Genomic DNA, 17218 nt, shown 5'->3' with positions numbered 1-17218 from the left:
TCAATAATAGAGCAAGCAGAGCTGTGTACCAATAAACTGCAAAACTTTTATACACTGATATGCGGCCATAAATCACACCATTTACCCAGCAGTATTTTTTCTTTTCTTTTTATGTTTTGGTTTCTCATGTACACAGTTATCCACAATATCGATCACTCAGTTCATTCTACATCTAAACGAAAAACAGAGAGAGTCTGATACCACGGCCAGCAGGCAGCAACTCCGGATGGCAAGCTATAGAGGACTCAGAGCGTTGCATATCTGCAGTGTAAGGGATTCTTTTTCTCTAGCTTCTTTTCTTAGTAAACCAGAGATATATGTATTAAAGCTGGGTTTTTTTTTTTTTTTTTTTTTTTTTTTTTGTGGTTTGGTATTAGGAAGAGTTTTGATTTACTTGAAAGTGGAGTAGTGAGTACTATTGATTTACAAAGGATTTGTTTGTTATGTTTTATGGAAAATTATTAATTAAGTAGCTCTCTTTTCAGCTTTTTCATACATTTGTGGACTCATCGTGAATTTAATTAATAGGACCATTGTGGATGTGAAAGCAGAGAGCACATGATTGATCCTACTAGTGGGTCCAAACGTGAAAAAATGGAGCTCAGGACTTAAGAGTGTTTTATTTTGGGATAGGGAAAAGCTGATCTAGGAATTTGTTAAAGTTGTTTGTTTTGGAGAGGCTATGGACTGGGCCAGATACTTGCTGTTAGTATTTTTGGGTTTTTTTTAATCAATTATCAGTTTCAGCTTATTCAGCTGAAAAAGCGTAGAAAATAAGGTTAAAAACTACTCGTTGAATAGTATTTTGGAATTTAGAAATAGTACCAAAGAAGGTAATGGAACCGTGAATAGTACTAAAAAGAAAATAAAAACTCAAATAAGCTGAAGCTTGTAGCCCATTCCAAACAAGTTCTTGGAGATCGAGTTTGAAATAAATAAATCAATAATTTGTGTTGGGAGGCTCAAATGAATTTTAAGAGAGGAGGACTAACTAAAGTACTAAACCAAACCAGTGGCATTTTTTAGGCTCAAATGAATTTTTCTTAATCAACTCTTAAATTGTGAATGGTTAACACACTAGTACCAACTGTTTTAAGAGCAGGGCAGGAGTTGCTATATATGGATTATAATTTGCAACTGTTTCTGCACCTGCACTTGTGAACTTTTAAAATCCCATAACAAAGCCAATTTCTGTCACTTTATGCTTTCCAAATCCCATTTCCTCTTGCTCTGCCTTGTAAAATGCATGCTATTTGAGTTATTCAGGTTCAATTTACATTTTATAAATACACATTCTCATATTTATAACATTTTTTTAAAGTAAATATTTAGAACTACATAGTGTTTAGGTTTACTACATTTTTTGGAACGGTCAGGTGAAGGACCAAAGCTTTTGTCTAGAGCATTGAACAGGGGACACGATGTGAACACGTGATCAATTTTGAAGACGTGTCAGATTTAGTGCATAGGACCCAAATCAGACCCCCACCAAGAGCCCTATAGTTAAGTAATATGGTTATGAGTTATCAAATTCTCAAAAAAACTGTTAGTGTTATGAGTTATTTTTGCCATCAGCAAGGGAACGGTGCAAGGTTAGTTTCTTTTTCTCTTGACATTATTATCAATATTATGAAATTGTTGTGTCCTTAGCTTTATTTTATTATTATTTATCATTTTCCAGCTTTAATGCCACTTATTTGAATACACTGGTATTTAGTCCATTCTTTTTTTCTCCCTCTCTCTACTTATGTGCTAACAATAACATTTTTCTTTTTTGGTCATATTCTTAAGTGTCTGTTTGTTTTGGCATACAACCTTTTTTAGAAAATATTCCTTATTTTTGAGTTGTTTGGCACTTGAAAATTTTGGTCAAAGCAAAACCATTTTTCACTGAGCAGAAAAAATACTCTTGTTAACACGTAAAACATTTTCAGCCATTTTCAAATTCAAAAGAACATAAATACTTATATTCTATCAATAAAACTAACCATAATTGAAACTAATCAAACTAAACCTTAATCCAAACTAATTTATTTGAATAAAAAAAACATACCTTTATTATTATTCATTTTACACTAGATGATAGTAAATAAGAGTCAATAATTTATTTTGTGTTTGCCTTGTTTTATTCAGGAATAATCAAGACATTGAGAGGCAATTTCTTAAGAATGGTGGAGGTGATTCAGTGAAAGAAACAACGGCACAGAAGAAAATTCTTGATCCAAGGAAGGCATTCCTTAAAAGGTGGAATGTAGGATTTGTATTGTCGTGCGTGATTGCAGTATCTTTGGATCCTCTGTTCTTTTATCTTCCTGTGATCAATGAAGAAAAGAAGTGCATTCGGTTAGACAAGAAGTTGTGGATCACCGCTATCGTTTTGCGATCCTTCTTCGATATCATTTACCTACTGCATATCATATTGCAATTTCGCACTGGTTTTATAGACAAGAAGCTTCTGAAAAGTGGAAAATCTGAGTTGAATAAAGATGCTTGGAAAATAGCTCGTAAATATTTATGGCCGTGGTTCTTATTCGACATTATAACTATTCTTCCCATCCCGCAGGTAAGGGAGACCTCTGCTAATTGTTGTTCACTTGTTTGGTTTGATAAATGTTGCTTACATTTTAAAATTTTAAAAATAATATATATGTGTATGTGTTAGCTAATCCATTATTGTGGCTTGCAGCCCCTACCAAAGAAAAAACCCTTTTGTGCAACAAATCCTTAAGTGTTACTAGAATATAAATTTTAAATAAAAAAAATTATCAAACTACTCTGTTTTGGGGCTTTTTCATATATATTTTTTATAAATATATAAATGACAATGTATTTGTCACGTTGATTATTTCTTGTTTAGGACCTTAAAATTTTGGGACTTTGTGCATGCTGTTGTCTGGCTCTGTCTAAACTATTTGGTTGTGTATTTTAAAAGAAATTTTTTTGGCAATAAACTAGAAGAAAAATGGATATAATATAGAACATAATACGAAGAGGCTAAAGCTGAATAGTTTCAAACATTTGTTTGTAAGTCAAAGTAATTTTGACCAAGAGTTTTGTGATTCAACCGGTATCTCTCTCTGGTATCTCTCTCTGTTTCCAACAGAGAGTCCATAGTTCAAAATCCCCCTCCCCTATTGAATTATTAATTTTTTAAAAAAATTTAATTTTTAATTTTTAACTTTTACTTGACCATATTAATTAGTTTTCTAGTTATCAGAATATTGGAAAAATATTGAGGTAATATATATAACATTTATTTTATTTGTTGATTATGGGAAATTCAAGTATAATGTTTGACTTTTCCAATCAAAAAATTGTCAAAACTAGGTTTTTCAACAAAGTAAAATAAACTTTTCTTTAATAGACAATTGAGTTGTTTTAAAAAACAATAATTTTGTGTCATTCCATTTATTTATATTTTGCCAAAAATTAATATTGGTTTTCATGTATAAATTCGGCATCAAATTTCAGTCTATTTCTTATTCTTTGAATTAAAAAAAAAAAAAAATTGATTCAGACTTTGACCACTAAAGATTAGATCCTAGTTTAATTTCCACTACCTCCATAATCTTTTTTTTCTTTAAGTTATCATTGTCCTACAGATGGATTCTATCCATTGGCTCTAAACACTAAATTTCTTATGGTCAGGTGGTGACTCCGACTATTTTTTCAGAAATGAGAGGCACGAAATCTTCAAAAAAAGTAAAATTCTTGAACTCTATTGTTCTCTTCCAATATGTGCCAAGAGTTACTCAAATCTACCTATCTTGGAAGAAACTAATAACAAATAACAAGAAATTTGATAGAATCGTGCTGGTCAAAGCTTCATTGAATTTCATTCTATACATCCTTGCTGGTCATGTAAGTTTCATTTGAGAGTAATTTCTCATTCATTGAATTTAATCTTGGCAAGTTTTGATATTTTATCAATGTTTTGTCATCTTTAACAAACATTTATTTGAAATGAACCCACATATGAAAAAAATTATAGATTCCAAAGGTTTCACTTTATTTGTTTTTTGGACTTGTGTGGATTAAACCTCTTATATGAATGCCTGGTGCAGTGGTGGAAATGTAAAGGCTATAGCTCATGTCTGTGTGCGATTTTTTTTTTTTTTTTTTGAGAGAGAGTTTTAATTTATGGTGTCCACTCTGATGATAGCTTTTTATCATCAGACCAAGACACCAATCGGTATTTAGTGTAGGCAGAAATTGAACCTCAAAGCTCTTATTCAACTATTAGAGATTTTTCCAATTGAGCTAATTGGAATCCACTATCTGTGTGCGATCTAAAGCACTTGTTTGTGAGATGACTCTTTGCTTTTTATAATTAATATTAATGATTTACAATACCTGGTTTATATCCCCTTTGCTTTGTTCAATCTGTTAGCCGATTTACGTGGGCCAGGGGATTCAAGGGTTGATCCTTGACATTCCAACATGGTTTATATCCCCTTTTCTTTGTTCAACCCGTGAGCCGATTTATTTAGGGGGAAGACCGGGGGTCGGGGCTGGAGCTTGACCCCTGACATTTCAACAAATATGTAGTATTCCCTTATAACAATCAGGGTTGATCAATTTTTTTGTTAGATATATTTTTCAAGTATCTTATCTTTCCAACCAAGCTGATTGTCATTTCAGATTATTGAATGTTATTAATTTTCACAAATACTATATTGACAATCTTTCACAAACTCTATCCTTTTTTAAATGGGATGAACAATGTGTTGCGATGAACTTAACAAACAATGTGTACAGGGACTGTCCAATATCTTAACGCAGCTAGAAGCAAATTGTTGTTACTCACTTCAATTCCGAAGCTGAATGTTATATTAACTTCTTAATTGTAGCAATTTTTTCTAGCTGCATTAAGATATATGAGAGTCCTAGAGTTGAAACAAAATCCCATGATGAATGATGATCACTGGGATCTCCTACCTAGTTGGCAATTTGGCATTAGTGTATGCCCGGAGTGCTAATAACGATTGGAAGAATAAATTAATTCTATGAAAAAAATGCCTTTTAGATCTCGAAGGATCCTAAGAACAACATCATAATCGGATGATTGAGCTGCTGCCATGAATTGATTGACAATGTGTATTGTGTAAGAGATATTTGGTCAAGTGAGTATTAGATATAGACTGCACTCCTAACCAGTTCTGCTTGTAAAGTGTAGATTGCGAAGATGATCATTGTTATAAACATGTAATCGAGTGTTGTTCTCAATGGGCGTTTTAACCATCTTACTGTCTATTGATACTAGCTTAAATGATGAGGTTAGAGGTGCAGTTGGCCTGAGTAAGATAATAGCCATCAGATGATGAGGAATTCTCAATTAATAAGTAGAAGTTTCATGTCTATAGAATTCTCTTTTTTCTCTTACTATTATTGTTCTTGTTGTAACAATTAATAAGATTTAGTTCAGACATGGGATATCTACAGAATTTATTGATGTTTAATGATTTTCTGGTCTTTTAGGTATTGGGAGCCTTCTGGTATTTTTTCTCTACTCAACGACTGGCGGCTTGTTGGCATGAAGCGTGTGGTCAAAATCGTAGTAGATGTGTTGGAATTTCTTTTGATTGTGACCACAGTATTGGGAATCTGTCTTTTATAAATGATATTTGCTCTTTAAATACTGAAAACAAAACGTCCTTTGACTTTGGAATATTTCTTAAAGCCCTTCAATCTGGTGTCTTAGAATCTGAAGATTTTCCACAAAAATTATTTTACAGTTTCTGGTGGGGCATGCGAAATCTGAGGTTTGCACGTATTAGACTTTTTGCTATATTCCATATTAAAGCTATCTCAATCAATTCTTAATTTGATATTTGAACACACTAGGACTAAAATAGTTTGATTTCCCCTAGTTTAAAATTTTCAAGAACATTAGTTGTCCTTACACTATTGTCTGTTGTTTTTTTGGATATGAAGTGGGTGGAAGATTGACCCTCACACATTTGTTAAACTAATAATTTCCCCGCTCTTACCACCGCGCACCTTTGATGCGGTGATCACTCTAAAAGTATTAGAGCTTGTGGGTGTGGGGTGTAAGGGCCAGAGTTTAAGTCTCTAGGAGGAAATTTAACACATATACACTTAGATTAGGCTAGAATATAATTTTTATCTTGTATAATAATAATAATAATATTTTTTTCCCTGCTCTTTGCTACTTAGCTAATGATATTTTTAAATATCAAAGAAGTATCAAACTAGGCAAATATATTTATAAAAAAAAAAAATGTTGTTGTCAAGAAGTAACATCTGTGTCACAGTTATACTTTCTTTTCTATTGCTTATAGTCATTTCCCGATACATTTTTGGCGTAACTTTTGGTAGCTTCTTCTCTGCCATATACACACAGGTATAAGACATTGACTCATCCGAAATAAAAAGGAAATATCGGCATGTGATAGAGTTTGAGTTCAATATTGGTCTTCAATTGTTGTTTTCTTCCCTTATTAGGCCTGTGGTGATGGCTGTTTTTCTTTTCATCGAGAAAATTTTCTCATTAATGTAAGGGGAGGTCGTATTTCTCCAAAGGCCATAAACCTGTAATCTTGAAGGCCCAAGCATAGGACCGTACATCTCCTCCTAACTTATTCATTTCCCCTAAAAATGTTTAAATTCTTATTTTATGCATCGTAGTTTTAAATCTTTAAGATTAGTGTCTCATACGTTGTAGTTATGACATTTTTGCAGTTCTCTTGGTCAAAACCTTGAAACAAGTAACTACATATGGGAAAACTGCTTTGCACTTGGTATTTCCATCTTTGGATTGGTACTATTTTTATATTTCATGGGAAATTTGCAGGTGAGTACCCAATTCTTTTCTCTTCTCTTCTTTTCTTTATAAAAAATAGGCTCCTTGTTATTTTTTGACTTATTCAGTAAATCTAATGTATATCATCTTTCTCTTACATAAAAGTAACCTCTATTAAGCATTAGTTTCATAGATTGGACTCGTATGAATGTGAGAGAGGTTTGTAATATACCATTTATTGTACTATATGAAGAAGAGAGTGTGTGATTTCTAGACAAGAAATATGACACATCAATAATTTAATATGCTAATCATCCAATTATTATTAGTAGTAGTATTAAATTGATACTATTAATTTTTTGATAAATTTAATAGTTATAATGGGAAGGTGAGATCTCTAGATGATTCCGTTGAAAAAACCTAGATTAATGGAACGTCACAAAATTTTCTAGCCTTGGTATTGGCAAAATTGTGTCTTGAAACAGAAACATGAGTTTGGAAGTTTAGCTATGCATGGGGGCACTTTGTGACACTCGTCTCACGATGATGCCTCATATTTCACCGACTCTTGGTGACTAATTAATCAGTAGAAAGTGCATCAACTCATTGACTTTCAAATTTCAATTTTCGGGGTGGGTGTTCCAATGGAGTTGTGTTGAACAATGAGATGTATGACTGTAAAATATAATTAATTTAAATGCTTATACACTGTAAGATTTGGTGAATTGTACTGACTAGTAGAGGTGGGTTAGATGTACATGCAGTGGACGGCAACAAAATCTGTTAAAAATTGGGATAAGGTACGCAAGAAGATGAAGTCGCGTAAACGACAAAAACAACAAAAAATCATGAGATCGTGGATTTCCCAACGGGGCTTTGATAGTACCATTAAAAGTGAGATTATGAGGAACATAGATCAGAGATTTGAAGAAGACGAAGATGTTTATGTGGAGAACCTGATACCTGATCTTCCTCCAGACCTTCAAAACAATGTCAAGCGTCATCTCTGCTTAAATCTTCTAAAGAATGTGAGTTTTATACATCCATTATACTTTTTTTAAATAAAATATTAAATATTTCTTCATACCTTTATTTTTAATAATACATATTCGTGGAATTATATAGATATAGTATAAAGTTTTGGCTAATATAATAAAATTTGGCTATTATACATTCCATGTCCTGCAATGCACTAATTCGGAATTGATATCCTCGCCAAACTCTAAGGAGCATTATGCCTCAAAGGCATATTTTATTGTTCGGAGATTTTTTGCTTGGTCATTTTAAACGTGTTTTGTCCCAAATTCTTGTAATCGAGCAGCTCAAGAAGCTTTGTTTGGGTTTGCAGAAGAGAGTGAGGAAGAACTCGTATGGTTAGAAGAGTGCCCCTCATTTCTCTTTTTTATTTGTTCAAAAGTATTTGGTTTGAATAAAACTTGAGTATCATTTCTTTCCCAAAAAAAGAAAAAAAAAACAATTAGTACCAAGAATTAAAAAAATAAAATAAAAATTCTTTGACTAAAAATTTATTGCCAAAAGTCTTACATTTTAATAATTTATAGTTTTTTTAAGCATAATGGCTTTTTTTTTTTTTTTTAATTTTAATAAATGGAATCATTTACCATAATGTATTTATGTGATGTAACATAAGATTTTTTTTTTCTTTTATTTGTATTATCATTTTTTTTTTTAATTTCATTGATATTGCATTAATCATTTCTTCCATTACTTTACATATTTTTAAAAAAAAAATTAATTCATGCATATTATTTTTACATATATATTTTTTTACTAATTTGTACTACTTCCAACTTATATTTGTTTTTCTTGATCAGCTGAAATTCGTAAAAGACAATGGGTTGGCGGCTAAGCATGAACAACTGTTGCTTAAGATCTGCGACTCTCTCAAACCAAAGTTCTACAAAGAGCACTGCTACATTGTTCAGGAGGGAGACCCAATTGATGCGGTTTTTTTAATTACGGAAGGCACTGTATGGACTTGCACAAGCAGTAGTAATGGTGGTAAAGACTCCCAACATGCTGAGCGGCTTGAAAAAAATTTCTTTGGAGAAGAACTTCTTGAATGGGTTATGAAATCTTACTCCGCAGACATGTACAACCTATCCAAACTCCCCATTTATTCAAAAACCCTCAAAACCCACACAAAAGTGGAAGCCTTTGTTCTAATGGCCTCCGACTTGAAGCAAATATGGCATTCTAAGTTGTCACAATTTGGCCCTGAAGAACTGCAATCCCAGGCAGCTTCCCGTGTACAACGAATTTGGCGTGGGCACCGCGATCACCCAAAGACGGATGGTGCTGTTGTTGAATCGAAGGAACCTTCTATTTTACAACGAATCTGACACTGTTGTTGCAAAGCATTAGTTTGTTTTGATGTCTAACATGTACTAAGTCTTGATGGACTGGTTAGTTTTTTTTCTACTTATAGAGCTGCTGCTCTTCTTCTTTTTTGATGGATTGTGAATATGGTAATGGTAGAATTAGAGTAAATTGTTTAAGGTAACATATGTCTGCATCTTCTAATTATTCAAGTTTGTAAGTAGTAGCCTATTATGTTTCATTCATTTGTGTTACTAGTGCAATGTATGGACACCATGATACATAGGTGTGTAAACACAAATTTTTCCAATTGTAGAAAATTAAACAATTGAAAAGAAATATGGTTTGCAAATAATAAATTTGTATTGATGAATAAGAGTACAATCTTTATTTCAATTCTTTTACAAAAAAAATACCCTCAGATTCTATCTTCATTGAACTTGACTCGAACAAGAAATCTTCTTAACTTTAGTTGAAAAATGGATTGAACGGTCTCTACAACAAATCTCTAGTTTTGAGCTTATTAGAGATTTATTGTTCTTCAAGTCTTTGAATATGAAGGCTTTTAGGTTGAAGTTCTTCGGGACTTTAGAGGCTTGATCTGTTGAGCTTCAAGGATTTGAAGTTTGTTGAAATTTATGGAGGCTTTTTTTTAGCTTAATTCCAATAGAACTTCAAAGAACTTATTTGAATGTTCTTCGTGTGTTCTTGAGACAGAATTTCTCCAGAACTTTCACATCTTAGAAAAAATTTTCAATGAGAGGAGGTATGCCCACTATTTATAGTGGTTTCAAAGGATCAATCCCACTTGGGATTGACTTCCTTGTAGATAATTATCTCTATTTTTATTTATTTATTTTAATAGAAATAATGACTAACTATTATCATTCCAATTTAATTGGGATATTTATCTTTATTTAATTAGAATAATTATCATCAAGATATTTATCCCTATTTAATTAGGATAAATATCATTTTAAATGACACATGTCAACACTTGATTTATCTAATTTAGTGAAATATTAATTTAAATTTTGTTACTAAATTTCGATGTGGCATTTTATGATTGGCTTAAAATTTTGCCTCCTACAAATGCCCCCTCGAGACTTGATTATGTCCACAATTTTAAGTGTGGAAAGTGACCAAGTCTCGACAAATTTCATGCTTTGCTGCAATTAATTTTAGCACCTTTCATACTTTCACAATGATCCCACTGTTGTTTCACGGCCCAAGTAGAGGTTGTCTAATGTAATAGTAGCCACGTTCAAATCCATTGGCCGAGGTATATCAAGACTTAAGAGAGCTCTAATGCAACCAAGAATCCACCCATATAATACATGCAAGACTCCACCATGCAAGAAGCCACGTTTCTGTTTCCTAGTCCAAGCTGAAGAAGAATTCCCTTCCCATGAGAAGATAACCTCAAGAAGGAATCAGTTTCCTAGCCAAAGTGGTCTTGACTGGATGAGTTTTAGTTGCAATTAAACTCTCTCTCACCAGCACTATAAAAGGGCAGCTCCAGCCGCACATAATTCACAATTTTCCTCGCATAGCGCATAAGTTCGGGAATCTCAAGAAAACTTCTTGAAGAAGGCATAAGATTTTTTTTTTTTTTCTTCTTTCTCAATCAGGTAGCAAGGCATGATCTCTTCTCTTCTTTTTATAACCTCGTGTATTTTTTTTTTTTTTTTTGTGTAAACCGTACTCATGACTCTTTTTCTTCTTGTAGCCTAATAATTTTCATTGTTTCTAAAGACCATCGCAACTGTGTCAAATTTTGCACAAGCTCGATTATGGAACTTTCTCTTCGAGAGGTACATTCTTGTACTTAGGTTTTTTTTTTTTTTTTTTTTAATGCAATATTTTCTTTTGCATGTTGTGACTTTCTCTTGACATATATACTTGAGATGTGGGACTTGGGTTATCCATCTCTCTCAAGTGTGTAATTTTTTTTTTAAAGTACTTGAGATGTGGGACTTGGGTTATCCATCTCTCTCAAGTGTGTAATTTTTTTGAAAGTACTTGAGATGTGGGACTTGGTTTATCCATCTCTCTCAAGTATTAAGATTTGAAAGTACTCACTTGAGATGCGGGACTTGGGTTATCCATCTCTCTCAAGTGTGTAATTTTTTTTTTAAAGTACTTGAGATGCGGGACTTGGTTTATCCATCTCTCTCAAGTGTGTAATTTTTTTTTTAAAGTACTTGAGATGCGGGACTTGGTTTATCCATCTCTCTCAAGTGTATCATTTTTTTTTTTGAAATTTTATATAGAAATAATTGTGATAACTGACTTTTGCTTCTTTTCCTCTCTTTTTAGCGTGTTCAAGCCTTTTCCTTTGAAGATTCGTATATTGGCGACGAACTGGCCCTATTCGTTTATTCAGAGAAAGACAACAAGGAAGCGAAGCCTTCGACTCTAATCAACCGTCCTCCCATTATTGGAGAGTTTTCACCAAAATGGGATTGGGATATATGTCCACCTAACTTGCCACAATGGTCACAAGCTACTCCCCAAAATGTTGATGCAAGTGCCACACTTCTACTCACTTCCCACCACACAAACATTGCGAGTACGAAACCATACTTATCTCTAGGACGAGAAATAGTTGCGGGTTGAACAAACTGGGAGTATTCCTTCAACATGAATGGAGGAATTTCCTATATTCCGTTATATTGGGAATGGCTGGAGGACATACTCAGTTGATGCAAGGAAACTCTTAAGGCTGCCAACCTTCATGAAGTTGTTTTTGCTTCCTTCTTCACATATGATTTTAGTGAACATCTTGTGAAATCATTTTGTGAATGTTGTAGCCCAACGACAAATACTTTGCATACTTTGGTTGGAGAAATTTCTATTTCGACATGGGATTTGCATAAGCTTGGTAGGCTTCCCATTAGAGGACTTTTTTATGATGAAGTGGTTCCCATTGCAAAGGAGCTTGAAGGAGTTGATGATCAAGGGAAAAATTACTTGCCTCGAAGTTGTCGCTATTTGTTTATAGTCTACCATCATCTCCAACATCGAATGAAGGAGCAAAGTAAAGTTAATGTCAATAATTGGATTGCTTTTTGGTTTAAAGTAGATGAAAGACATCCTACTCCAAAGAAACAAGCAAAGAAAGGACTCCATCCAAAACGCAGCCAAAATCCATCAGGCCTTATCCTTGACTGTGGGCCTTGGAAAGACAAAGAACACATGGCTCTTTTTGATCTTCACTTTCTTGAAGACCTTAAGAAAGAAACTTATTTGGTAGCCTTTCTTGCTTGCTGGCTTTGTGTATTTGTTTTTCCTATTAAGGAATTGGGTAGCATTCGTCCTAGTACTTTTAAGATTGCTAGTCTCATGGCTAGCGGTGAAATTTTTGGCATTGCCGTTCCTGTTTTAGCAAGCATCTATCGAGGGCTCAATACAATCTTTAACAATCTTGTACCAAGCAAGTCTAGCAATGGCTTTGCTGTCCATTATGTTTATGCATGGATAGCGCACTTCTTCAAAAGCCATTGTGTTGTAAATGATGAACTGGGAAAGCCTATGATGACAAGATATTCTAGAGTAAGCTATGAGGCGCCGTTCGAAGAAATATCTTCACTTGACCGCATACGGTCTGGTAAGGATTTCTTTTGGCATGAGACTTCATTCAGGCCGGACCTTGACCTAACTTTTGAGGACAATGGAGGACTATCTGTTCCAAGACCGGGTTATTTTATGTCTCTCCGCTCTGGATATTTATCTCTCCGATGTGAAGATCACTGTGTTGTAGAGTCATATAGCCTACATTGATTTAGTAGACGCTTTGGGTTCTACCAAAACATTCCAGGTGACCTAAAAAAAAAGAATTCAAACCGGTACTTTAAAGGAGTTGTTCCAATATTATCACAATCATTCACCCGTTCCAACACATCTTCTATAGTGCTTATACCATCTTCATCCACAGACTTTGAAAAGAGAGTTACTTGTAGCTACATGGATTGGTGGAAAAACATTTGCAAGGATGACTTTACTAAAGGTACTGATACATTAGCTAAGACTGCACTTCTTCTTGCTAAGCCACCAGCTAGTAAATCTCGCAAAGGAAAGAAGGAACAAGCAACTATGAGTCCTAGCCATCAACTAAAATCCTTCTAGCACTACTATTGCTGTTCAAAAGAGAGGTACTAAACGTTCAAGTGATGTGCAATATGAAGATACACTTGTAGTTTTCGATGATGATGCAAGCAAGGATTCCGATGCTAACTGGAAACATATAAGAAAATCATCAAAAGGTATTAGTACTATGACCTTAGTTGACCATGTTCCTACTTCAACCCACAACAAACCTTCTATTGTGAACTTGGAGACCAAAAAGCATAAGGTTAATAATGCTATGGCATCTCCTAAACCCGTGAATGACACAAACAAGGTTTCTTCACAACAAGAAAAAGGGATGTCTATGAGTAAACAAGAGCATGCAACAAGCACAAAAAAATTTACAACAATTAAATTAGCAAGTTTTTACTGGTTGTTATCTAAACCTATCACTGATATTAATTTTTTATCTACCACATAACAATTTTTAAGGGGAAAAAAGTTTCTCTTCAAACTAGTTTGCAAGGTTTTCAGACTCGGACCCTTCATTGAACCATAAAAGGAAAAGGTTCAAGGGTTTTAAGGTCGAACCGAGATCGAACCGGGGTCGAACCGTGAGGACGTCATAATTAATTTAATAATTACTTAAAATATGAATAAATATATTAAATTAGTAAAATTTGAAAAATTACATAAAAATTTATAGGAAAAAGTTGGGTCATTTGTAAATACTATTTTCTCTGACTTAAATTGTATTAAATTAATAATATTTAATACAAAATAATTAAAATAAATGCTTAAAATTTTGTAATATTGACTAAATTAGGGTACGTTTGATGCACTAAATGAGGATTATGACAGGAATTGTAATCTCTATTACTAGGAATAAAATGTGTTGTAATGTAATAACTAAACCTATTCATTAGTTTGGTTATAAGTTATAACATTAGAATGAAACTTAACATTTATTTTAGGAAATTTCATACTCATACAATTATGTTTCCTTAAAAATTGTTATTTTTAATTTTAAGAGAGATATGTGTTATTTTTTATGATTTTTTATTTTTATAATTATTAGATGTACATAGAAAGTTTGTTTACTTGGAAATATATTAAGTTTTGAAATTATTGCACATACTAAGGAATAGCTAATACAACCTTTTAAAGAGGAATAATTATTCCTCATTTTGAAGAATAGGTATTCATAAGGAATTATTATTCCTTGTAATAAAAACATAACCAAACTAAAGAATAACTAAACCATAGGAATAACTATTACATTACAGTACCTATTACAAGTCTACCAAACATGCCCTTAGTACTTATAGAGATTCAAATATATCTTAATTTACGATAAATATGATATTTGTTAGATTTTTTCTTGTTATTTAAAAGATTTTAAAAACATTATATCTAAAAAATAATAAATAAATATAACAAAAAAAGTTTTAAAAAATATAACTAAAAAATAATAAACTTAAACCTTAATAAGTTGCCTGTGCTGTGCTGGATAAAAGGAGAAGAAAAAAAACTTATGACTCATGAGATCTCATGAGAAGCCCAACCCCACTCACACATTTCCCCAAGCATCATGATAAAAGTTACACGTTTCCTCAAGCCACACCACATGATCAGACTTCAAACCTTAGAGCATTTGTAGCAGTGGAGCTAAATAGCTATAATGCTATCTTAGCTCCACCATTATACCAAAAACGGCCAAGCAGCAGTGGAGGCATAGGTATAAATTTTAGCTGAACTACTACAGTGCACATATGTGCACTGTAGTAGACATCTAAAAAAGAAAAAGAAATTGTTTATTCAACTCTGGATTAAAATAATATTACTTTTGTTATTTTTATATGTGCACTGTAGCAAACATCTAAAAAAAAAAAAGAAATTGTTTATTCAACTCTGGATTAAAATAATATTACTTTTGTTATTTTTTTGATTTCTTTTATCTCATCGTCTTCTCTCTCAGTCATTCTCAAGCTCCCAAAGCTCTTAAGCTCTCATCTCTCAGTTTATCTCAAGCTCTCATCTCTCATCTCTCAGTTTACCGCCCCCTCAGCCCACACCGTCCCAACCGCCGATCGTCTTAGCCCACGCCTTCCCAGCCGCCGATCGCCTCAGCCTACGCCTTCCCAGTCACCAATCGCCTCACCCCACGCCATCCTAGCCGCTGTGGTTGAGGTTTTGTTTTGTTTTTTTTTTTTTTTTTTTGGTTTTTTTTCTATGTTGGGTTGTGGTTGTGGCCGGTGATGGTGGTGGTCTGATGGTATAGCTGCCGTCCCAACCGCTGTGGTTGTGGTTTTGTTTTGTTATTTTTTTTTCTATGTTGTGTTGTGGTTGCCGTGGTGGTTGTGGTCGGTGATGGTGGTGGGCTGATGGTATAGGTGCCGTCCCAGCCACTGTGGTTGTGGTTTTGTTTTGTTATTTTTTTTTCTATGTTGTGTTGTGGTTGCCATGGTGGTTTTGGCAGGTGATGGTGGTGGGCTGATGGTATAGGTGGTTGTGGGCGGTGCTGTGGATTTTTTTTGGTTGTAGGATATATTATTTTATTGTAAAGGATATATTATTTTAGTGTAAAGAATATATTATTTTATTGTGGTGTTTACATTATTTTATTATGTTGAAAGCTAAAATAGATCCACTGCTGTAGCATGTTTACAGGTAAAATAGATAAAGTAACTTTTGGTGGAGCTAAAAAGCTAAATTTTTAGCTCCACTGCTGTGGATGCTCTAATGGACTTTTGTCTTCTATTCTTTTTGTTTTCCCAACAACCTCCACCTCTCTCTACCTCTGTTATTTCTTACACAATTTTCAAACAAACAGCAGTCTCCTTCCATAATTTTTCAACAAATAAAGAAGAAGCAGAAGCAGATGCAGATGCAGATGCAGATACAGATGTAGATGCATATGCAGAAGCCAGAAGCAGATTTGTAGCCTTTCTTCCATAGTCTTCTATTCTTTTTTTTTTTTTCTTTTTTTTTACTTGTTTTCCTTTTTTTCTTTTTTCTGGGAAGATCTGATGTTGGAGATTATTTTGAGCAATGCTTGTTTTGTGATTTTTTAGGAATGTCAGACTTGTGTCCGGTTTTGAAAACCGGGCGGTTTGACCGTGGGTCGAAAGGTTCCCTGAAAATTTAAAATTTCCGGTTTTGGTAGTTTAAAAAACCAGAATGATAAACGATTGCCGGTTATCGCGGTCCAATCGGCAGGTTCGGTTCAGGTTTCAAAACCATGCTAGTTTGTAGAAAAACCTTTGGAGAGAAACCTTTCAAATTGCTCTTATAGATTTTCTTTATTGAATGTGAATTTCGAAAATATAACAATTGGATTGTATGTTTTTCTTATATTCTTCAAGCTTGCAAAATTTCAAGAAAAATAAAAATCAATAACTCAGCTATTAATCAAATGTCTAAACTTCAAGTTTTTGTAGTCTAAAGTTATATATAAAAATAAATTTATTGATGGAATAGTAAATAACACATGCTTTAAATGAAATTTGACATATATGTTAAGAATATAAAAAACATGCAATTTAACAATTAAATTTTAAAAATTCATATTCAATAAAAAAAGATATAAGAGGAATTTTAAAGATTTCTCTCTAAGCTAGTTTGGATAGAAACCTTGTTCCAACCAAGTAAGGATGGAGCTAGAACTTGAAGTTAGGGGGCGGCTTTTCTTCTAGTTGCGTGTGGCAGCGTTAACCTCTGACTCTGACTTAACTGCTTAGAGTTATTTTATTTATTTATTATTTATTAGTATTTTTTATGTGTGCAGTTGCTATTGGTTAAAGACAAAATTATTTTGTTTAAAAAATTTTTAAACACTGAGTTTTTTTTTTTTTTTTTTTTTTTTTTTTTTTTTTTTAAAATTGGTTAATTGAGCTTAATTGTTTTTAGTTTTATGATAATTTTTGTTGTTGGGCTATATATTTTGTTTTAAATTTTACATCTATAAATTTTTTTTTTTTTTAAGAAAGTCCTTTTAAAGGAGTTAAATGCTAGAGTTACAAACTTATGTACAAATTACTAATGTGG

The 17218-nt window shown here is 33.1% G+C and overlaps 1 protein-coding gene across 2 annotated transcripts; it reads left to right on the top strand.

Annotated features, from left to right (window-relative positions):
- LOC115968317 (cyclic nucleotide-gated ion channel 1-like) lies at positions 1–9398 on the top strand. 2 transcript variants are annotated; one of them, XM_031087675.1, is made up of 8 exons: positions 1–268; positions 1377–1592; positions 2134–2563; positions 3649–3861; positions 5479–5762; positions 6703–6814; positions 7516–7791; positions 8599–9398. In XM_031087675.1, exons 2-8 carry the CDS (start codon positions 1513–1515, stop codon positions 9124–9126), a joined length of 1923 nt encoding a protein of 640 aa, XP_030943535.1. In that variant the 5' UTR covers positions 1–268; positions 1377–1512; the 3' UTR covers positions 9127–9398. The 2 variants fall into 2 exon arrangements, with proteins under 2 accessions (XP_030943535.1, XP_030943536.1); XM_031087676.1 differs by having other exon boundaries at positions 3649–3702; positions 8599–9194.
- The last annotated feature ends 7820 nt before the right edge of the window (positions 9399–17218 follow it).

Source organism: Quercus lobata, chromosome 11 (genome assembly GCF_001633185.2).
Source record: "Quercus lobata isolate SW786 chromosome 11, ValleyOak3.0 Primary Assembly, whole genome shotgun sequence".
In the NCBI taxonomy this organism is placed as follows: domain Eukaryota; kingdom Viridiplantae; phylum Streptophyta; class Magnoliopsida; order Fagales; family Fagaceae; genus Quercus; species Quercus lobata.
Note: the sequence above shows the minus strand (reverse complement) of the source record. Positions and strands in the feature narration are given on the sequence as shown.